Source organism: Lissotriton helveticus, chromosome 4_1 (assembly GCF_964261635.1).
Source record: "Lissotriton helveticus chromosome 4_1, aLisHel1.1, whole genome shotgun sequence".
In the NCBI taxonomy this organism is placed as follows: domain Eukaryota; kingdom Metazoa; phylum Chordata; class Amphibia; order Caudata; family Salamandridae; genus Lissotriton; species Lissotriton helveticus.
Window position 1 is genome coordinate 1,900,309,165 of NC_136063.1, and position 24,057 is coordinate 1,900,333,221.

Consider the following 24,057-nt stretch of genomic DNA (forward strand, 5'->3'; position numbering starts at 1 on the left):
CCAGCTGCGTCCTTACCTGCCAAGTGGTGCACAAGATCCCCAGCCTCCTCGAGGAAGTGGTACCCCCAGACCCTGTGGGTTAGGCAGCAAGATTGGGGCAGTCCTTCTTCTTCCAGCAGCTGTAGCCTCCAAACCACTTTGATTCGCCCTTCAACCTTCATGGGTAACCAGTGGGAGGCAGGATATGGCATCACCTGCACAACTGGAGGTCCATAACATCAGACTGTTAGGTTCTCCAGATTGTTCAAAGGGGCTACTCCCTCCCCCTCTTGACTTTCCTACCACCTATCCCACTCACTTGCAACAGGCTGACCGAGGACCATCTCTCCCTACACCGCCAGAAAGTAACAGTTTTCTTGGATAACAGAGCCTTGGAGAGGGGGCCGATGGCATAAGTAAGTTGTGGTTGTTATTCCCGCTACTTTCTGGTGCCCAAAGAGGATATATGCTTTCGTCCTATCTTAGACCTGGGCCCTCTCAATTTCTTCCCCAGAAGGAGAAATGTAAAATGCTCATGCTCTCTCAAGTTCTACATGCCCTGGACCTGGGAGACTGCATTGTTATTTTGAACCTGCAGGATGCATATTTCCACATTTCAATCCTGCCTGCCCACAGGTGTTATCTGCGGTTCACGATGAACCACAAGCACTTTCAGTTCACTGTGTTCCCCATATGGCCTTACCAGTGCCCCTCAGGTGTTCGCCAAGGTGATGGTGGTGGTTGCAGCTCCCCTGCAGAGATCAGGGTTAGCCGTCTTTTCTTTTCTTGACAAATGGCCGTTGAGTGTGGGCTCGCTCCAGGCAGTCGTCTCCCACCTCCAGACTTGCTAAGGTTCACTATCAAAATGCCAAAGGCAAACCTTTCTCCCTCCCAAATCCTCCCTTTCATCGAGATGCTCGGGACACAGTGTAGTTTCGGGCCTATCCTCCAGAACAGCGAGCCAAAATATTCTGGCCATGAAACCCATGTTTCATCCTGTATCCTGGGTTTTTGGTGTGTCTGACTTTGAGGCAGATGAGCCTCATGGCCTCCTGCGTCCTGTTTGTGACACATGCCAGTTAGCATATACAGTCTCTGGAGTGGGCTTTGAAGTTCCAGTGGGAATAACATCAGGGGAATCCCTCTGACATGGTCCAGATCTCGGAGGGAACTGCAAAAGACCTGCAGTGGTGGTTAATGACCTGCGATCGGATCAGTGGCAGACCCGTCTCCCTTCCCCAAACAGTTCTGTGAGAGGTGGAGATCAAAGGTTCTGGTCTTCAGCAGAATCTGGACTCCACATCAACTTACTACAGTTCCGGGCGAACTGACTGGCATTGAAAGTCTTTCTACCCTCCAACAAGGGAAGGCTGGTTCAGAAGTTGACGGACAACACCACCACCATGTGGTACTGCAACAAACATGGCGAGGTGGGTCGTGCACCCTCTTTCTACCTTTGGATGTGGCTAAAACATCAGGGCGGTGGTTCAACACATGGTGTGCTCTCTGAACCCGAGGGTGGACAGACTCAGACGAAGATGCCTAGCGCATCACAAATGGTGTCTCCATTCAGAGGTGGTGAAAGTTCTTTCTGCAGTGGAGAGAGCCTTGGTTAGATCTGTTAAGCACCACCAAAAATGCGCAATGTCAGCAGTTCTGCATGCTGGAGTTTCCAAGGCGGCTCTTGTGCGGAGACGCTGTTCATCTCGAGTGGAGCTCAGACCTTCTGTATGCCTTTCACTGATGCCACTCCTGCCCAGAGATCTCAAGAACATCAGGAACGACCAGGCCCAAATCATCATTGTGGCTCCAAACTGGGCTAGAAGAGTTTGGTATACTGAGCTGTTGAGCATGGCCATCTCTCCATCGAATAAGGGTGACAACTTCGGGAGGATCTTCTGTTGCAGCAGCAGGGCAGGGTTCTCCACCTGAACTGGTCAATACTCCGCCTTCATGAAGCGAGATTGAGCAACGACAGTTGACCGCTTTTGACCTTCTGCATGGAGTCTGCAATGTTAGCTTGGAAGCCAGGCTTCCCTCTACCAAGACAGTATACGCCTGCCTTGGGGCAAGTTTTTGGCATGATGTGCAGAGAAACAGGTTGACCCTCTTTCTGCTATCCTCTCTCAAGTCCTTCTCTTTATTCTTTCTCTTACCCAGCAGGACTCTTCTTTGGGCACTTTAAAGAGCTATCTTTATGTCATCTCAGCCCTTCTGCCGCTGCCAGAACAGCCATCCCTGTTGAAATCCAATGTTGTAAACAGGTTTTTCAAATGTCTGCAACATGTTTCCACCTTCTCAGTCTCAGTGAGACCTTGATCTAATGCTCACTTTTCTGATGTGCGCTCCATTTGAGCAACTACATATTTGTCCCCACGGTCTCCTTACCATAAAGACAGCCTTCCTCGTAGCAATAATTTCTGCCTGGAGGGTCAGTGAGCTTCAGACGTTGTCATCATAGCCTTCATACTGAACATGTTCTCAGGCAAGCTGGCTTTTCACACAAGACCTGATGAAAGTTGTCACTCCCTTTCATGTAGGTCAGTCCATCAACCTGCCTACCTATTAAGCTCCACCACATTCATCTAAGGAAGAGGAGTGACTCAACCAGCTGGATCCAAAAGAGCTTTGTCGTTCTACCTTGACCGCAGAAAATAGTTCGGGTGGATGGTGAACTCTTCGTGGGGTATGTCGGAGTGAAGAAAAGGAAGGCCATGCAGAAACGGACTGTCTTCCGGTGCTCTCCATTAAGGTTTGCAATGCACTGGCCAAGAAGCAACCCCCTGACGGCTTGCATGCTCACTCCCAAGAGCGAAGTGTGCGACCACTGCGTTCGTTCACGGAGTTCTGGTACTAGACATCTACCAGGCTGCAAAATGGGATTCTCTACATAAGTTTATGAGAATTTTTGCTTTGACAGTCAGGGTTGTCGGGACGGGCACTTTGCTCGTTCAGTCATGCACGACTTTTTAGTGTGAAACAGTTTTGCAGACCGACCTCTGGGAAAGTATTGCTTCGGTATCTATTCTACTGTAAGGAATGTGCAGCTAGAAGTCTCTATCAGATGAACAAGTTACTGACCTTTGGGACCGTCTTATCTGCTAGAGACTATCTAGCCTCACAGTTCTTATCGGCCCACCCATCCTCTCCGCTCTGCGAGTGGATTTCTTCAGACAGGGTTTTCCACTTTCAGAGCCTAGTTTTTCACACCAGTGATCAGTGTTCTTTGTGCATCCTTGTTGCTGCTGTGTAAGGTCTTGAAAAGAAACTGTCAGCGTGCTTGGTTGGTGCCTATTTAGGCACTGCTAATGTCATTTCTGGGGCCATCAACACCATGCAGAGCCCAATGACGCCACCTACTGGCACAGGAGTACTGATCACAAAACATTTCCAGATCCAGTCTGATGCCTGGGGATAAGTCTATGGTAAGAAATCTGTGGCTAGAGAGCATCTCTACCAGATATGGTGTTACCGAAGGTGAGTTACTTGTTCTTATAGTTATTTTTTCTATATTAATGCTTTGCACAGGATGTGGGTGCACAATATATCTTCTGGCTAGCATAAAATGATCTGAAAAGAAACCTTACAATGCATTACACAACTATGAAAACTATCGGTAGCTTTCCTCAAGAGTTTTAACATGGTGTACTTATGGACAGACAGAGGACATTTTGATCTTTTCCAGTTTTATACTGATTTACCAATGATCTGACTGTGTCTTCTCCACTGGGTGCCCCTCAGGTCCTCCACTCAATTCTGTACTCCAGATCATTATGACTGGTTTTTGGGTTTGCTCTGGGACTTGTATGCTTTCTTCCGGATTTCACCTGAAAATACTTTGGTGGGTCTTTTCTCTGGGCTCTATTTTATGTGACCTTCAGAGGTTATTTGTCAGAGTGCTCTTTGTCTAGCATTCTGGGTAAGTCACCTGAAAGGGGGTACCGCTTCACAGGATATGTTAAGGGTGTTCAGGCCACATGGCATTTTTATGCCATTTCACAAATGCCCTTAAGGCTTATTACAAGAGTTGCATAATTGCCTGTTCCCTGTGTAGATTGTTACCCATCCAGGGTTCGTGTCTCTGCATAGCTGCAGGCATTCTCTCTTGATCTTTGCCAGATTCCTCCTGCCAGCCCTACAAGCCCCTCCACAGCCTTCAGCTTCTGGGGTTGCAATGTTCCTTATGACTTTTCCAAGGACAGATGTAGGTCTTGGCCTAGTGTTTCCTAATATGCACTTTCCATGCATTCCATTCCCAGATGTCTGGCATGTGACTATGAACCTTTTAATTTCTAAAATCTCCTGCGACCGAAAGATGACTTCGAGTTTATATCTCTTTCATTTAATTTTTTATCAGCCTTTCTCAAGCACAGAGATGCATGTACCATTGCTGTCCAATCTCATCCATTAGGTCCTGATTTTTACTATAGGTGCAGTAGGGTCGCAGCATACAGGAGTGCTACCTGCCTGTTTGGATATTTGGTTTTCCCAGTACAGTCCGACCTGTCTTCTGTTTAGCAGATCCTTATAGGATATTTTAAGTGTCTGGCTTGTACTGTGACTGCAGGTGCTGGCTTTCACCCTAAAGGATTTCCTATGTGAGGCAAATTCCTTATATTTTTATGGGCTATTGCGTGGAGGTAGGTGATCCATGTTTTTGGAGCCCACCTGGACACCCTTTTATTTTAATATCGGACTTATCCTCTAAGATGTTCTATGACTCGCCTTGGACCCCAGTCCTCCTGATGATCAGCTTTGGCCCCATTGGTTTTCGAAAATGTGTTCTTTTATTGACCACTTTTCTGCAATTATAACTTAGCTTCCTGATCTTTGGACTACTCACTCAGAGGCTCCTTCTAAACCAATTGTGGCTATCTGTACACTTCAGGTACTCACTAGTGCTAATTGCTTTTTCATGTTGACTTTTAAGGGGTAGCAAAGTCAAACAATGAACATTTACTTTTTGAGATTGGTGTCGGGGTGGGTAAAATTCTAGCTCAGGCAACGCACTTCTCGCTCAATATATTAAGTCAAAACAGTGGTATTTTTTTTCGGAACTATAGAACTTTTATTGCCAGTACAATAATATGCTGGATAAATCTAATAAGGTCTTATGGCATTAACCTTCTGAAAGCAGTAGCACTGTAGGCTTTACACATGGATACCAGGTTTTCATTTAGTGGAGCTAAACCCAAGCGTCTTCTCCATGACCTTTCTTACTTGATGCAGGAACTGTGCTACTCTGCCCATTTTAGTAATTAGCACTTGCACTAACTGCCCCAGAGGCCGCCTTAAAGGCAATGAGTATCCATGCCACCACCAACACGCCCTTGCAGATGTCCCTGAAATATACCAGGACATTGTTGACTTATAGGGGCGCCATATGTGTCTCACCATCCAATGCTTTTCACCAATCACAACTCAGTCGGCGAAGCCAAACGGCAAGTGGCTCTGTCACAAGTGCAAATAGCAGGGGTGAGCATGGGTGCCCCTGTGGAGGACCTCTTTTTATGAGAAAGAGTGGCAGATGAACAGTCCAATTTTGACTTTAACTAAGAGCTGTGTGTAGCAATCTGATCAGTTATGTCATCTCGCCGACTAGCCCCGCCCTCTGTGATACTGCAAACATGGCGTTCGGATCTAGCATGTCGAATGCCTTTTCTACGTCCAAAACTAGGCAGGGAACAAACGGCCACTTTGACTCCAGCAGTCTGTGAGGGAAGCATCTGTTGAAGTAAGTTGACCTGCCAGAATTAAACTCTTTTGGTTAGGATGGAACAAGGCCAGCATCAGACCCTGCCGTCTGGCCGCTAGGATTTTGTTTAATATCTTGTAACCATTATTAAGGATGGCTAGGTGCCTGTAGGAGGAAACATCCATGTGGTTGCAGCCCTACCATGGTAGGGAATCCAGATGGTCTTCAGGACTCATGGAAATGAATACTTTGTCCAGTCTCTAGACCTGACGATCAGTGTATCTGCTGTAAAACTCAATTGGAGGGCCATCACTGCCAGGAGAATTATAGGTTGCAAAGTTGAGTATGGCGCTCTGGGACTCCTGCTCCTTGACCAGTCTCTCAATGTGCTCAGCAGAGTTCTTTGTGATAGCCAGCTGCTCTAGGACGTGGCAATGTCAGACTGCGCAGGGGGAACCTCAGGACCATAGCGCCATGAAACGGTTTTGGTGTATGTTCTCTTTATAAATATGCTGTAACATAACACAGCATACAGAGTGCAGTAGTGACCGCAAAAGATGACGTTGATGGCTGATTGTGTGTACAGTGTTATCTGGGGAGAGACAGATTATCAAGATAGAGCTATTTTCTACGCCCTTTTTAACTAAGCAAGCGATTTTCTGGATTTATCCTCCTCTCCATTTCATGGTCCTGTGTAAAGGGGTGTAAAGCAGGTACCGTGGTGCATGGGCACCCCAACCCTAAAATGGGATCTCCATTCTTCAAGGTCAGTGAATAACTGTGAGATATGGGAGGCTCTGGCCCCTCATCATAATCTGCAGGGGCCAGGGGGAGGCATCATTTTGAGTACGCCTCTGCTTATGTGCTTTGTAATCAATGCATCTCAGTGACTCAATCCACTGAGCATGATTCTCTCCAGCAGCAAACCTGAGCCACGCTCTAGATGATGGTGACTTTAGAACCGCTTACTCTGCAAAACTGATGGTTCGAGGCATATGAGCTGCAGATTCTACACTTTGCATTAGATCGCCACCTGGTGTTGGGCTCAGATGATTGCATGTTGTTGTCGTCTTGGAAGAAGTCTTTGTAGTCACGAGATAGGTGACTCCTCCCTTGAACGATAGTGCACATGGGCATCGGCTCCATCCTAAGATTGTTTTTTTTCCGCCACTGGGTTTGAATGCAACTTTTCCGCTCCGGTTCGAAAATCTACTTTTCAACGACTTGACGCGCAAAACTTTCTAAAAACAAACTTTAACTTCAATATACAGAGACTCGACCTCATCGTTTCGATTCCGGTCTTCGACGCGGGCCGCTGGGCCTTCCCACATGGTGAGGCCTACACCTCATGGAAAGGACACTATTCAAAAAATGCCCTGTGTGTGGAGCAAAACTTCCACACAGCGACCATCACGAGGTGTGTAACCTGTGTTTATCACTGGAACACAACGAGTGGAGCTGCACAGCTTGTGCGTCCTTTCGATCCAAGAAGACCATTCGAGATCGGAAGGCCCGTCGACGCGACATGCAGAGATCAGCTCGGGAACTGGTGGATATCTTCGAAGGTCCATGTGTCCCCGAGGAAGATTCCGATGATCTCCAGATCTTATCTGAGGCAGACACTCCGATGACTCCATACCATCAGGTCAACGCGTAAGTACGAATGCCCCTACCCCAGCCCCAACACCTAAACCAAAGGCTAAGGTCAAAACTCCGCCTTCGGGGCCCAGTCGAGACCGAGACTTTGCTTCGAAATCCCCGCCATCTAGCCCGGCTCTGAAGAAAATATTAAAGCCTTCTGGTAGCTCCATACTGACCAAACCGCACGTGCCGATACTACCAGCTCCCTCTGCACTGAAACCGAAAGAAGTCCCGGTTCCGAAAAAGACTCAGAAACCGTCAACTCCGAAAGACAAGACGGCACCGAAACCAATGAAGTCTGCTTCCACCCAAAATCTTCGGTGCTGAAACCCACAAAGCCTGTTTCCGATGCCTCCAAGCCCTCTAACCAGGCCTGACTCCGAAAACAATACCTTCGGTGCCGAAAAGTACACCAAAGGAGTATACAACAACTCCTAAGGCTAAAGACAAGCAGAAACCAGGCCCGGAGCTGAAAAAATCGGCGCCGAAAGCAATTTCTCAAGAAGAAGAGTTTTTTTAGACCTGATCCTTTGCAAACGAGGATATACATAGACCCAGAAACAGGACATGTTTCTACCACGCCACACAGGAAGAGGAAGTCGGACACAGCACCTACACCTCCAGTGCCTTTCAAGAAGAAGGACTCTGCCACATCTCCTATGCACCCTTCTTCTCCTGTATCTCCTTCTCCTGCTCTCCCTTTAAACATTTCACCTCAAAATTCTCCTCCTCATTCTCCACAACATTCTCCTCCTCAGGATTCTGATGATGATCAGTATAGCATGGGGGGGGGGGGGTAGACCCAGATGACCCTTTTCCCTACCCAACAGGTTCACCAGACTGGGAGAATCCAAACCCACAGGATATTCCAGATATTCCTGACCCACATATATATCCATCTAAACCTTCTCCTCCAGATGACAATGTTGGGTTTGGGCACTTAATTAATAGGGCTGCCATCTATCACAATGTCACCATGCATTCAGATGAGGCAGAAGAGGACTTTTTACAAGACACTTTCGAACGATCCCAAAAATCTGTGCAAATACTGCCAATGATTAAAGGCGTTATTAAACATGCCCCAGAAGTATTTAAAGATCCTGTACGAACTAGAATCATAAACCCAAGGATAGAGAAAAAGTACAGAGCAGCTCCTGGGGATCCTGCTTACATTAAAGGACAGCTACCCTTAGACTCCCTAGTAGTTTCAAACGCTAGGAAAAGAGAAAATTCACAAACATCAGGCGAAGCACCACCTCCTGATAAAGAATCAAAGATCATAGATGCTTCAGGGAAAAGAATAGCTGCCAAAGCTAGCAATGCATGGCGCATTGCTAACACACAGGCCCTCCTCGCAAGATATGACAGGGCTCACTATGATCAGCTAGAGAAGCTCTTACAACATCTACCTGACCAATATAAGGCACAAGCAGATGACCTCATGAAAGAGGGTAAGATTATATCTAATGCCTCCATTAAATGTGCATTAGATGTAGCAGACACTGCATCCAGGGCAATAAACACCAGTGTCCTCCTTAGACGTCACACATGGCTACGCATTTCAGGATTTAAGCAAGAGGTACAGACTACTATCTTTAATCAACCATTCAACCAACAACAATTGTTTGGTCCCGAAGTAGACCCAGCTCTTGAAAAAAGACACTGACACAGCCAAGTCTATGGGAGCTCTGCAGTCCACCCAAGCAAGAGGCTCCTTTCGTTGCTCTTTCTACAGAGGAGGCTCCAAACAAGCTGGAGCAGACAAATCGTCTTCCTTTAAAACAAATACACAAGCATCCTCTAATAAGGGATACTTTAGAGGGGGCTACAGAGATAATAACAATAAGGGAAGAGGTCGAGGTAACAACAACAATCGATCCTCTTCCATCACTAAACAGTGACTTCCTTCAGCTCCCCCAACAGCATACCACTCCTGTAGGGGGAAGATTAACACAGTTCCTACCTGTCAGGAATTCCATAACAAAAGACAAGTGGATAAGACAGATTATCCAGTATGGTTACTGCCTAGAACGTACAGCTACCCCTCCAAATATACCACCCAGACAGCGTCCAATGTCCACAGAACATCTAACGCTGCTCCAACAAGAGGTTCTCTCATTGCTGCAAAAAGATGCAATAGAGCTAGTTCCATTGCAACATCAAGGAACAGGGGTCTACTCACTCTACTTCCTAATATCCAAAAAGGATGGGACACTAAGACCAATTCTAGATTTAAGGCCCCTAAATCTGTATATATACTCAGATCATTTTCACATGGTCACTTTACAATAAGTGCTCCCATTATTGCAACAAGGCGATTTCCTCACTACACTAGACCTCAAAGACGCCTACGTTCCCATTCCCATACATCCTTCTCACAGGAAGTATCTCGGGCTTGTGTTAGTAGGACAACACTATCAATTCAAAGCCCTTCCATTCAAGGTCACAGCTGCACCAAGAGTGTTCACAAAGTGCCTAGCAGTAGTAGCAGCACATCTCCGAAGACAACATATCCGTGTCTTCCCATACTTAGACGATTAGCTCATAAAGGCCAAGTCATTCAACCAGTGTGTTCAACACACATCTCACACAATTTAGACACTGCACAACTAGGGGTTTACAATAAACCACACCAAGTCACATCTACAGCCCTCTCATGTACATCAATACCTAGGGGCTACCATAAACACCAATATAGCTTATCCCAGTCCAGCCAGAATACAGAGCATTCAAGCCTTACTCACAAGGTTTCAAAACCAACACACTCTCCCAGCCAGAGTATTCATGCAATTAATAGGCATGATGACATATTGCATTTTTATTGTACCATATGCAAGACTGCAGATGCGCCCATTGCAGGAATGTCTAGCACATCAGTGGAATCAGGCACAAGGACAACTAACAGACCTGGTGTTGGTGTACAGCCGCACACATCGCTCTCTGCAGTGGTGGAACACCAAAAACTTGTCCAGAGGGCGGCCGTTCCTCGAACCTGTTCCACAGATAGTACTGACAACAGACGCATCCCTCACAGGATGGGCAGCACATCTGCTCCACCACACAACTCAGGGAGGATGGACCGCTCAACAAAAAGTGCTCCACATCAATCACCTAGAGTTGCTGGCGATTTTCCTGGCACTAAAGTCCTTCCAAGTACACATACAGAACAAGACTGTCTTAATCCGGACGGACAACATGACAGCCATGTACTACATACAGAAACAATTAGGCACACATTTCCTGCAACTGTCCCAGCTCGCACAAAACATTTGGAGTTGGGCCATTCCACAAAACATATATCTGCTTGCAGAACACCTTCCAGGAGTTCACGATCAGATAGCCGATCTGTTAAGTCGATAGACACAACAAATTCACGAATGGGAACTACATCTGCAAGTTCTTCAACCATTCTTTCACAAGTGCGGTCATCTAGACATAGACCTGTTTGCCACACACGAAAACGCAAAATGCCCAACCTTCGCCGCCAGGTTTCCACACCCGTTGTCCAAGGGCAATGCGATATGGATGAACTGGTCAGGCAGATTTGCGTACGCTTTTCCGCCAACCCCACTAATACCACTAGTAGTACGCAAGCTCAGACAACTGTCTCTCAAACTGATCCTGGTAGCTCCCACATGGGCACGCCAACCGTGGCTCACCACACTGCTATAACTCTCTCTAGTTCCACACCAAAAACTGTCTCCGACACCATCCATGGAGACATCCGGCATCCAGATCCAGGTCAACTGAATCAGGCGATCTGGCTCCTGAAATCTTAGTGTTTGGTTACCTTAACCTGCCACCAGATGTATGAATATCATTAAAGAAGCCAGAAGACCTACTACTAGAGCTTGCTATGCTGCTAAATGGAAAAGATTTGCCATTTACTGCAATAATAATCAAATTGATCCTTTAGATGCTTCCATCCAAAATATTATCTGTTACCTTCTCCATTTACAAAGATGTAATCTGGATTATTCATCTATACGTTTACATTTTGCAGCCATTGCCGTATATCTACAAAACAGACAACATATGTTGTTGTTTAGAGTACCAGCAATAAAAGCTTTTAAGGAAGGATTACAAAGGATTATTCCTCCTAGGTTACCACCCTCTCCAGTGTGGAACCTAAACATTGTTCTTACAAGGCCTATTGGACCCCCTTTTAAACCTTTACACAAATGTGAATTACAATTTCTCACATGGAAAACAGCTTTCCTCGTTGCTATGACCTCTATTAGAAGAGTTAGTGAGATTCAAGCTTTCACTATACAAGAACCATTCTTAAAATTACCCCGTAACAAGGTGGTTCTAAGAACTAATCCTAAATTCCTTCCTAAAGTAATTGCTCCTTTTCATCTAAACCAATCTGTTGTTACCAGTGTTTTTTCAAAACCCTGACTCTGTAGCAGAGAGAGCTTTACACACACTAGATGTCAAAAGAGCTCTTCTCTATTACATCAATAGGACCAAATCCTTTAGCAAAACAAAGCAACTATTTGTAGCTTTCTTTCCACCACATAAAGGCAACCCCATTTCTAAATCAGGAATTGCAAGATGGATTGTTAAATGTATACAAATATGCTACCACAAAGCGAAACGCACATTAACAGTTCCTCCTAGAGCGCACTCCACACGCAAACTAGGAGCCTCCATGGCTTTCTTAGGAAACATTCCCCTAGAAGACAGCTGCAAGGCAGCAACATGGTCTACAACACACACCTTCAGTAAACACCATTATGTGCAAGCCAATCAGCAAGCTGCAGTAGGCCAAGCTGTCCTTAAACTCTTTTTCAAACTACTGCAACAGACACAGGTGACCATCGCTAGGGGAGACACAGATATACACGCATGGACATCCTTTCTTTCTTTCTTTCTACTGACTCCATCATTTCCCATCATGGCGAAAAACAATCTAAGGATGGAGCCGATGCCCATGCGCACAATAGTCCAAGGGAGGAGTCATCTATCTCGTGACTACAAAGACTTCTTCCAAGACGACAACAACATGCAATCATCCGAGCCCAACACCAGGTGGCGATCTAATGCAAAGTGTAGAAATCTGCAGCTCTACATGCCAAGAACAGATGCATACTGGTAAGTAGCATTTTCCTTACAGATAAATAACTAATTTTATTCCGTCAGTGGATGAGATGCGATTGGAAAATGAAGATTTGGTTTTGCTCTTTATGAGAACTGACATGGGTATAAGTATGTGGGAGCAGTAGGTCACTAGTGAACACAACGGTTAAATAATTTACACACATTTAATCCTTGCACATCCCTTGAATGGGTTCCAGTCACACTACCAGTTATCTCAAAAGGTAACAGCTGTTAGTAGTTTCGCCTCACGCAGGCGGGCCAGAACATTTGTGAATTCGGAGCCTCCAGAACCCAAACCTCCATGCAGGCCTGCCTGTCTTTTGCCCTTGTCACCAGTTTTTGCATTTGGCCAGTGGATTGAGACGCAGCATAATGCTCGATACTTGGGTGCGCGCTCATTTGTTCAAGGCATTCTTGGAGTTCTGCTGAAGACCTCCTTCAGCAGAGAATCTACTTTAAAAAGATGCATTAGACGAAGTACTGAAGAAAGAACAAAGCTATGGTATTTACTACATTTCATTTCTAGTCCAGGAAAAAGAAGTGGGATGGTGCCCCCTCCTAGATCTGGAGGGATTTGGAAAGAACCTTCAGAACTGTCACACTGCTGCAGATTATCCCTCTGGTGGAAAGGGGAGACTTCCATTATGAAGTGCACTGAGATGATGCCTACTTAATATCTGTATCTTCTTGAATCCGTGATTTGTAGCAGAGGCAAACTACCAGAGCTGAGTCGTTGCTTTCCGACTCAGTTCAGCTACAAGTATCTTCACCAGGTGCCTGACTATGGTGACAGCTTAGATGGGATGATATAGGCATATAACCCACCCTGGAAGACTGGTCGTTTTGGGAAACGAAGAGGCCAACATCTACATAGAATATGGCCTTTGACCAGCTGGGACATATTGGTGAATGAAGAGCAGCATTCAAGGATGTAGAAATAGTGTAGATACTTCATAGAACCTTAACTAAATGATTTCTCCAAGGCGCGGACTGCCTGGGAACAAGATCTGGGTGTACCTATAACAGACGACATATGGCAGCATTGCTGTGCGCAAAGCGTTATATTTCAAATAATCATCGCCACAAATTATTGCATTTTAAATATATATACCATGCTTATATAACCCTGAAATTACTGGACAAAATACATTTTAACACCTCACATGAGTGCACTCGGTGCTTGATCCATAATCCTGATTTTTCACATCTGCCATGGTACTGCGCGCCAGTTCAGGCATACTGGGGAGTGATCTTTCACCATTTATCTCTTATGGTGGAACAAATTATACAACCTGCACCACTGACAGCACTGCTTGGATACGTTCAACCTTTAAAGAAGGACATTACAAGGTTCTCAGCAATAGCTTTACTCATTGCAAAGCAACAGATCTCTTTACATTGGGGTAGAACGCAAACACCGACTGTTGGGCCCTGGCTTCGCGACATGATACATTGTGGCACTAGGAGTGATATATATGCTACCCTGCTTCTACCGACTTCACGCCCACGTGACATTTGGCAACCTTTGACTAGTTACTTATTGGTGCACCCCCTGGACGGAGACTAAAACATTCTAGTGAGTATGGGTAGCCGGAATGCGAGACCTGGAGTTAACAGCAGGCGGTGGCTTATTGCTTGATACTGAGGAATGTATAACATGGGCAGTCCTTGATGGGCTGTACACTCTGTGCAGCAGCCAATTGTATTTGATGTGATCCACTTCGCGAGGCATTGTCATCCTTATGTTTAATGCTCTTGTACCATGTTTATTGCTGGGATTTCGCTCTTTGTTAAATATTGAATGACTTCAGCCGATTTGAGATGTTAAATATTGTGATGCACTATCAATGTGTTTGTATACTGATGCTCTCAATAAAGAACATACAAAAATAAAAAAATAAAGGATTTCTGCTGTATGGTCACCGTTAAAGCTAGTCATACACTTATACCGCTTTCAGGTTGTCCTATCAAAATTTTACTGCTTGCATGGGAGAGTCGCAGGTAATTTGTCAGATGTACAGCTGTCAAAGCAGAACTCTGGTTGAATATCTCTCACTTCTGGAGATTAGCAATGCAGCCACGTGGAAGACAATAATGCCTTATATTGACGCTGAATATTAGTTTGATCCGTTCTAACTCGAACTTTATGCTTTTATCAGCTAACAGTAAAAATATTACATTTTTATTGCTGTGGTTTCTAAATTAGGTGTAATATAAATGATCTTGTAAGAACTGCATTAACAAAGAAGTCCCCCGTGTAATTATTTGTGTGCAATGAAGCAGACAGCCCAAGTTGAAAAGTAGCACCTAGAGCAATCATGGCATTGACTCCATTTATGATGGAGTATTTTAAGTCTAAAAGTACACACAATCATCACGTGGTTAATCAAATTAAAAAATGTATTTCCGATATGCATTCTATGCATATCTTATTCACTTGGCAACGCTTGTTTTACAGTGAGTGCAATTGGTACATGTATTTTTAAGTGGTAATTCTAGGGTTGAGGTAGGGATGCTTGTTAGCATAAATAGAAGGATTGCAAGTTTCATTATATGCTGCCAAGAGCTAAAAGGTTGTTTTTGGAGTGGGGGACATTGTGAAGGAGCACAAGTTGAATAGCTGAAGATGGACTGAGAGCTTACAATGCCTGAGCTAACAAATCTGTAAATGCGGGTTGCACCTTAGTCTACTGGTAGCAGTGTGCATAAAATGTTGTGTGCAATAAACCATTAGATCCTGCCTAATTTCTTTATTTTTTTTGACAGGGTGCGGTGTGGACTATGAAATTTTCTCACTGCGGTCGTTTACTTGCATCAGCAGGACAAGACAACGTCGTAAGGATATGGGTCTTAAAGAATGCTTTTGACTATTTTAACAACATGCGCATGAAATATAACACTGAAGGTAACTCATACTTATGTTACTGATCTATAGTGTATGGTGTGTGATTTTGTTTTGCGTTCTATTTTACATAAGGACGCGTTTATTGTCAAGGAAAATTACAACTGACAAGATATTTGTTTGAAAAATATACTTTTGATTATTAGCATCATATGAGGAAATAAGTATGTAAGAGCACAGGGAACTCATAAAGATGTATTATAATGTACCTTCTATTTCATGCCTGTTGGACTTGGTACATCTAGGTGGCTGCTGCCTGGGAGTATTTTTTAGCTGCAGTTTAAGCATTTTGTTAAACATGGAGGCTTCAGAAAATACAGGTTTTATTAACTGTTGCTCCTCAATGGCTGGCATTTTATGGAATCTGGGAATTTTAGCTCCCAGACTGCCTGCTGAAATTTTCTACTGTGTTTTTCAAAGAAATTTGCCACATCAAAGGTGAGATCGGATCTTCCCTAGGCCTTTCCACCTCTGAAAGACAATACAGTCTTGCCCCTTTCTAGGCTATTCCAGAGGGTGACATAACTCTCACTCCAGCGCCCACCGCAAAAGACACACCAGTCCTGTTGGTTTGGGGAACATTCAGACACTGACCAGGCCGTCAGAGACCATACACATATCAGTCACCAGCCCCACTGGCCTCCACCTAAAGATGCTTTTCTTTGTCCTTAGCAGCTTTCATGTCCCTGTCCTGCAGTCGCATTGACGGCCCTGGCAGTTGAAGGTGGGCCAGGAGCATTTTCAATTTTCAGTACACATCTTCAGAAGTTGGGGACCCCAGTTTTTCCCTACCTCGACGATGACTGTTGAAGGTGGGCTCACTGCAGTCAGTTGTAGACCACCTCCAGACCACTGTGAACCTGACATGGTTTGGATTCAGGATCAACATGCCAAAATCACACCGACCCACTTGCAGAAAATCCCTTTCAATAGAGTCATCCTGGATACAGTGTAGTGATGCAGGGCGACTCCAGAAATTCTCTGTAAACCCATCACCTTAACCCAAGGAGCTAATCACACATTACTCATCAGTGGGGCCCATAACACTGCGAGTCACTCATACACACATTTACCCTGCTCCGAGTATTTGGTGAAGACCAAATGAGGGTTACTGGATTATAGCGGAGTGTCTAAAACTACATTTTATACATTATTTACATCTGCAGTTTATTTCTGATACCATGGTTATGATTTAAGAAAAACAATTTTAACACCCCACCATTATTTGTCAATGGATCAGCTAGTAAAAGTTAACTAAAGGACAACAAGACAGGCTTAATTCTCCATTTATTTAATTTTTATTTAGAGACTAGATCTCCTAGCATGACCTTTATCTTTTAATTCGAATTAAATTCTTTAAACATCAATAACCTAGAAGAAAAAGTTTTAAGATTCAAACATTCATTTATTAGCATGACAGTTTAAAATAAGAAAAGTTTCATATTACCAAAGTTTGGAAATGCAGACATCAGTATAAGTACAGAATAGTTCCCAACGAACGCCTCTCTCTCTCGATACTCCCCTCTCATAGGACTCCGCACCCATTCAAAAGTTAAAGTTCAAAAAAATTCAAAGTCCCTGCGCCATAGGAAAAGTTGCACAGACCGACAGCATGACGGGGAGCAAAGATAAAATCGGAAAAGCAAGCTTCTTTCATCGTCTTTTATACCCTTTTTCACTAACTTATCTATCTTAAAGTTGTAACTTTGGGGTCTTAGACTGTCCGTGATTGGGCACTTTGAGGGGTGGATGAGCATCACCTTATTGTTCAATTTCCGCAGAGTCATTGTTATAATTTAGAAAATAAGGTTTCTATTGTTCATATCATTCCTCTTCCGCTTGTGTCCTTTAATTAGTTATTCAATTTTCGAATTCTATTTGCATTAAAGGATATACCCACTGCTGGTATCAGGGCTTCAAAAACATCACCTATTATTTCAATCACACTTTCTCTTCTTCGACCTAAAGGTTTACCTATTTCATGAATTCCGTTAGTACCTCTATCTACATGGAAAAGTTTAGGTAAGACCAAGCCGATATAACAGGATCCATACCAATGGTCTGGTAATCTATAATAAGCTTTGTTCCCAATAAAAAATAAATACCAGGAAAATCTGGGTCATTACCACCTTTAAATCCCCAACGCCCTTTTACGATATAGGTATCCTCACATTGACTCACTCCCACAAAATAATTGTCATACACAGTGTTATCTCTTCGAATACATAATTTTCCTAAAAATGGTGTATCTATGCTTACAGCCACATTTACATTATGTCCCTCAATATTATCATCTGTAAACGTTCACATAGTAGATTTAGTTTGATTCACTTTTTCTTTCCATTTATATTGTTGCCTTCTTTCCTCAACCATATTTAAAAAGACTTTCTCTTCAATTCTCATTTTACAAGTCAAATTATGTTGGAATGCATAATCATTTGTCAATTCTTGTGTTTCTAAAAAATATTCTCCAAAAACTTTAGCAGGCTTAATTTGATTCAATTCAGCTACAATTTTCAATTTAGCAAATACATCATCAGAATCTGAATAATAATACCCCTAATTTCCCTGTTCTATAGAATAAACTTGTTAATACATGTTGGGACGGGAAGTCTCCTGCATGTCTCTGGAGAGAGTGCTTCCCCTGCCTTATGCTAATCTCCAGGCAAGTCGCTCCAAAGCTACTGTATAGTTTCTAGATCCCTACCTCAGTGAGCATGACAATCATACATGTCCACTGAGGGTCTCCCTGGTTACATGGATTGAGACCCTAGAGCTTGGCTCTGAGGTCGAGGGGGCATGCCTAGTGCACCCCTATTTTTCAGAGAGTGGCTACTGCCCTCTCCATTATGGCTGTGGTAGACTGACAGTGGTGGCAGCAATAAATCTATAGTCAGGAGGGGTGAGTCCCTAGGCACCCTCTTGACCAAGTCTGTGCAGTTTGCCATGCCTGTGGGCCTGTTGCCTTTGTCTGACTGATGTGTGTTTGAGAGCCCGTGGGTGTACAGGGGAAGAATGGTGATTTGAGCCAGTGTGAGGAATGCGAGCTGTTCTGCTGGACATCCCAGCTCCCCCGTCCCCCTCCCTATTTCCTTGGAAAGGCCTGGTGGGCTGGGGGAAACACTCAGCTCTTATCTGGGTTTAGCTGCACTAACTGTGTGGAGAGGACCCTCCCCCACTGGTCAGGGCCTCCTGGGCTGGAGTTAATTAAAAGTTCGAGGCATGTGGGCTGCTAAATTCATATCTTTTGCATTAGATCGCCGCCTAGTGTTGGGTCCGGATGATCGCACATTGTTGTCCTGGAAGAGTCTTCGAAGTATCCTGAGATAGGTGGCTCCTCCCCTGGACTACAGTGCGCATGGGCATCGGCTCCATCCCCAGATTGTTTTTTTCCGCCATTGGGTTCGGATGCGGTCTCGACGTCTCTCTGTCGGAACAGAGAAAACTAGCTTTTTTACGGCCAAAAGGCCTTAGATTCATTGCGTCGGTATTGTTTGCTTACGGTCTCGAGTTCTTCCGTCTCTTTGAGTCGGAATCTACGGAGTCGTATCACTCTTCGGACATCGAGGCCTTCTCATCGCAACCCGACCGCAACTTTTTGCCATGGAGCGGAGCCCGTTTAAATACTGTCCTCTCTGTGGGTCCAAATACCCGCATATCGACGTGCACCCGGTCTGTAACAAATGCCTTTCGCCAGACCATAACGAGGACACCTGTATGGCCTGCTCCAGATTCAGGTCAAAGAAGACGCTCAAGCTTCGGCGCGCGGTGCGCCTAGAGGCCAGACAAGCGGCCCCGGATCCAGAAAACATCTTCGGCGACCAAGAAGAGGAGGGCCAGAGCCATCATCTTCAAATCTCACCGCCCGCGACGGACATCGAGGCGGATCCGGAAGACGACGACGGAGTCGTGGGTCAAGGCCTTGAATACGTCGACGAGGTAGGGGACGTCGAAGAAGTTTATGGGGCCGCGGAAGATAGCTCAGGGGATGAGCTATGCCCCGAAGGTTACACAGATCAGGCTCGGGTCACGGGATCGCCAGTCGGCCTTACCCAAGACCCCGCACCGCAAGCCACGGCCCCGCCCTCAGGCCCGGCCACGGACATACTTGCTGCGAAGCCCGTATCGAAACCGAAAATGAAACAAGCGGTATCGACTACACCTAAAATGGCCGACCCGAAACCGAAACTTACGGATTCGAGCGTTCCTAAGATGGCGGCCGCTACACCAAAAACACAAAAACCTGCTGCCTCATCGACTCCGTCGACCTCCGGTCCACAGAAGTCGAAGAAAACTGTCGATTCGACGGTGTCGAAATCGTCGGCGGAGGAGGTTTCCTCTACGAAGGGTGTTCGACACGGGTCGATAAGTGCGACGCCGTCTAAGCCCGCCAAAGCCAGCGACAAGACTCCGGTGCCGACTGGGACATCGTTAGTCGGACGCGTGGTGGAAACGGAGCCTGCAAAATCACACGGATCGAAAGCTGGAAGCTCAACACATCGGTCCAAAGACTCTGTGTCCACAGCTGCAGCATCCACGTCTAAGACTCAAAAGGGCCAACAAGACGTCGGATCCGAGGGCAGGGTGAAGGCCTCCTCGTCGGCGCCAAGTGCCGCTGTGAGTGACGCGTCCCCCATCGTCTCTTCGCTACAGAGGATTCGGGAGAAGGCCTCTGCGACGCCGGCTCCGACGCCGTCGCACCAGAAGCCGATGGACATGCCGGCAAAGCCTGCAGGCAAACTTCTCTTCCTTCCGAAGGCCTTTACCACAAAATCGGCGCCAAAGACGTCGGAATCATCAACGTCTGGAGCACTTTCAGGTCGACTACTCGACTCAGAAGAAGATTCTGAGCGTTTTATCGACGCAGACACGGGCAAATTGACCCTTTACAAACGAAAGATCACTTCACAGCCAGTGGACTCTTATGTCATCCCACTAAAGAAGAAACGGCTTGCTCAGGACGCTTCAGCCCTGATGGAACCTATACAGCCTCCTCCTAGAAGGAGCCCAACACCTTCCCCAGAACACTCTGAGGGTGAGGGATATGGAGAAGATGACCAATACACTTTCCCCATCAATGACCCTGATGCACAGCAGGATTCCTATGACGACATAGGTGACCAAGACACCCAGAATGTGGTGCAGGACCCACAGCCTTTCATTGCACGTGCATCCCCAACAGAAGATTCTGCAGGTTTTCACGCACTCATTGAACGGGCAGCTGCTAATCATGATGTGGACATGCATGCTGACCCAGTTGAAGAAGACTTTCTATTTGACACTTTTTCAGTCTCTGAAAGGACAGTCAAGACACTGCCTATGCTCAAAGGGGTCCTTAAACATGCTGCGGACATCTTTAAAGAACCAACCAGGGCGAGGGTGGTCAATCCTCGCATCGAGAAGAAGTACAGACCAGCGCCTGCAGACCCTGCATATATTCGGGGACAGTTGCCACTTGACTCCCTTGTGGTCGCAAATGCCCGCAAACGGGCGAACTCCCAAACAACGGGTGAAGCTCCTCCCCCAGACAAGGAGTCAAAAGTGCTGGAGGCAGGGGGCAAAAGGGTAGCTGCGCAGGCTGCCAATTTCTGGCGTATTGCAAATACACAAGCACTATTGGCGCGTTATGATAGGGCGCATTACGACACCCTAGAGCAAGTTTTACAACACCTGCCTCCGCAGTTTCAAGAGCCTACCAAACTGCTTATAGAAGAGGGCAAACTAATCTCCAATGCAGCCATAAAGTGTGCACTTGATGCCGCAGACACAGCGGCTAGGGCTATTAACACTAGCGTCATGCTGAGACGACAAGCGTAGCTCCGCATATCGGGGTTTAAACCGGACATTCAGACAACCATACTCAATCAGCCCGTCAATCCTGATAGACTGTTTGGTCCTGATGTTGACACCACCCTCGAAAAGATTAAGAAAGACAACGAAACAGCTAAGTCTATGGGGGCCCTACAATCACAACAGTTCCGGGGCAACACTTTTCGTCGCTCAGGTGCACGTGGAGTCACCAGAGGACAGATGGGTCAACAGTCGCAATTCTCTAGAGGTGGAGCACAGTCCTCGTACCCCAAGCAGAACAAAGGGGGTAATCGAGGAAACAACACCAGAGGACGTGGCAGAGGAAACAACAATTCCCGTTCCTCTGCCCCAAACAAACAGTGACTCTCTGTCACTGCCCCCCGACCATTTAACACCTGTCGGGGGGAGACTCCAGCAGTTCCTGCCAGTCTGGACAAACATCACCACGGACAGGTGGGTACGAAAACTTGTCCAGTACGGTTATTGTCTAGAGTTAAAGTCCACTCCACCCAACATTCCACCAAGGCAACGGCCTATGTCCGCAGAGCATTTGCACTTATTGCAGCAAGAAGTAGTGGTGATGCTGCAAAAAGGCGCAATCGAGCTCGTGCCAGTGGAGGAGGAAGGCACAGGGGTGTATTCCCTGTACTTCCTTATTCCAAAGAAGGACGGATCTCTCAGACCCATTCTGGATCTGCGTCCACTCAACCTGTATATACTGTCAGAACATTTCCATATGCTAACACTGCAACAGATTCTTCCCTTGTTAAACCAAGGGGACTTCTTAGCAACCTTGGACCTCAAGGATGCTTATTTCCACATTCCACTACACCCGTCCCACAGAAAATACCTCAGGTTCACTATCCAAGGCAAGCATTATCAGTTCAAGGTCCTGCCCTTCGGAGTGACCACAGCTCCAAGAGTGTTTACCAAGTGTCTGGCGACAGTAGCGGCGCACCTCAGGAGGCAGAACATCCATGTCTACCCCTACCTAGACGACTGGCTCGTTCAAGCCAAGTCGGAACAACAGTGCGCCGCGGACATGTCGTCTACCATTCACCTCCTTCACGACCTGGGCTTCTCCTTGAACTACCCAAAGTCGCATCTTCAGCCGGCACATGTCCGGCAGTTTCTAGGTGCGACGATCAATACCCTGACGGCCATGGCTCAGCCGAACCAAGTCAGGATAGACAGCATGCAGTCTCTAATCCAAAAGTTCAGACCACAACACTCGCTCCCAGCGAGAGTGTTCATGCAGTTGATTGGCATGATGGCCTCCTGCATCTTCATAGTCCCTCACGCACGTTTACATATGCGTCCGCTCCAGGAGTGCTTAGCAAATCAGTGGACACAGGCTCAGGGACAATTAACAGACCTAGTGTTGGTTACCAGTCGGGCGTACGACTCTCTGCATTGGTGGAATCCACACAACCTTTGCAAGGGCCGACTGTTCCAGGAGCCAGTGCCACAGATTATCCTGACAACGGACGCGTCTCTCCAGGGATGGGGAGCTCATCTGCTCACTTACACTGTGCAGGGACTATGGACGACGCAGCAACAGAAGATGCACATCAACTATCTGGAACTGATGGCAATCTTCATGGCGCTCAAGTCCTTCAATGTACATCTGTGCAACAAGGTAGTGTTAGTCCGGACGGACAACATGACCGCGATGTACTATATTCAAAAGCAGGGGGGCACCCACTCGCCACAGCTGTCTCATCTGGCTCAGAGCATGTGGAAGTGGGCCATTCAGAGGAACATTTTCCTCATGGCAGAACACCTCCTGGGCAAGGACAATCAGATGGCGGATCTGCTCAGCAGATACAGCCATCAAATGCACGAGTGGGAGTTACACCCATCAGTACTCCGCCCGTACTTCCAGCAGTGGGGTCAGCCGGAGATAGACCTGTTTGCCACAAACGAAAACGCAAAATGCCAACACTTTGCCGCCAGGTTCCCTCACCCACAGTTGCAGGGGAATGCGATATGGATGAACTGGTCAGGCAGATTTGCGTACGCTTTTCCGCCAGCCCCTCTGATACCGCTGGTGGCAAGAAAACTAAGGCAGCACTCGATGACACTCATCCTAGTTGCTCCAACGTGGGCGCGCCAAGCATGGTACACCACGTTTCTAGAACTCTCGGTGGTGCCGCATCAAAGGCTGCGCCTCACGCCCAGACTTTTGACGCAGAACCATGGAGACATTCAGCATCCAGATCCGCAACAGCTCAACCTGGCGATCTGGCTCCTGAAGTCCTAGAGTTTGGATACCTTCACCTACCTCCAGAATGCATGGACGTCATCAAGGAGGCGAGGAAGCCTACTACCAGAGCATGCTATGCTGCAAAATGGAAGCGTTTTGTCATTTACTGTACGGCTAATAACATCGACCCGCTAGATGCATCTATCCCTAACATCATTTGCTATCTGTTAAATCTTTACAAGTGCAATCTAGCGTACACTTCCATTCGGATACATCTATCCGCCATAGCAGCTTATCTTCAGAACAGGCAGCATCTCTCTGTCTTCAGAGTGCCTGCCATTAAGGCTTTTCTTGAAGGTCTGAAACAAGTCATTCCCCCAAGAACACCGCCAGCTCCGGTGTGGAACCTCAATGTGGTCCTCACCAGACTGATGGGACCACCTTTTGAGCCACTACACTCGTGTGAACTCCAGTTCCTAACGTGGAAAGTAGCTTTCCTAATAGCTATTACGTCACTGAGGCGTGTTAGTGAGCTGCAAGCGCTCACAATACAAGAGCCATTCCTTCAGATTCATCCAAATAGGGTGGTACTGCATACTAACCCAAAATTCCTTCCGAAGGTGGTGTCACAGTTTCATCTCAACCAAACTATTGACTTGCCTGCATTCTTCCAAAACCCACAAACGGTGGCGGAAAGAATGCTTCATACTTTGGATGTCA

At 46.3% G+C, this 24,057-nt stretch overlaps 1 protein-coding gene across 2 annotated transcripts in view; it reads left to right on the forward strand.

Annotated features, from left to right (window-relative positions):
• The window catches only part of WDR44 (WD repeat domain 44), a 543,349-nt gene that overhangs the window by 305,837 nt on the left and 213,455 nt on the right, over window positions 1–24,057 (forward strand). For both annotated transcript variants that reach the window (XM_078688542.1, XM_078688543.1), the window contains one exon: window positions 15,185–15,323. In XM_078688542.1, the coding sequence (XP_078544668.1) occupies window positions 15,185–15,323 (139 nt within the window). The remainder of the gene's footprint in view (window positions 1–15,184; window positions 15,324–24,057) is intronic.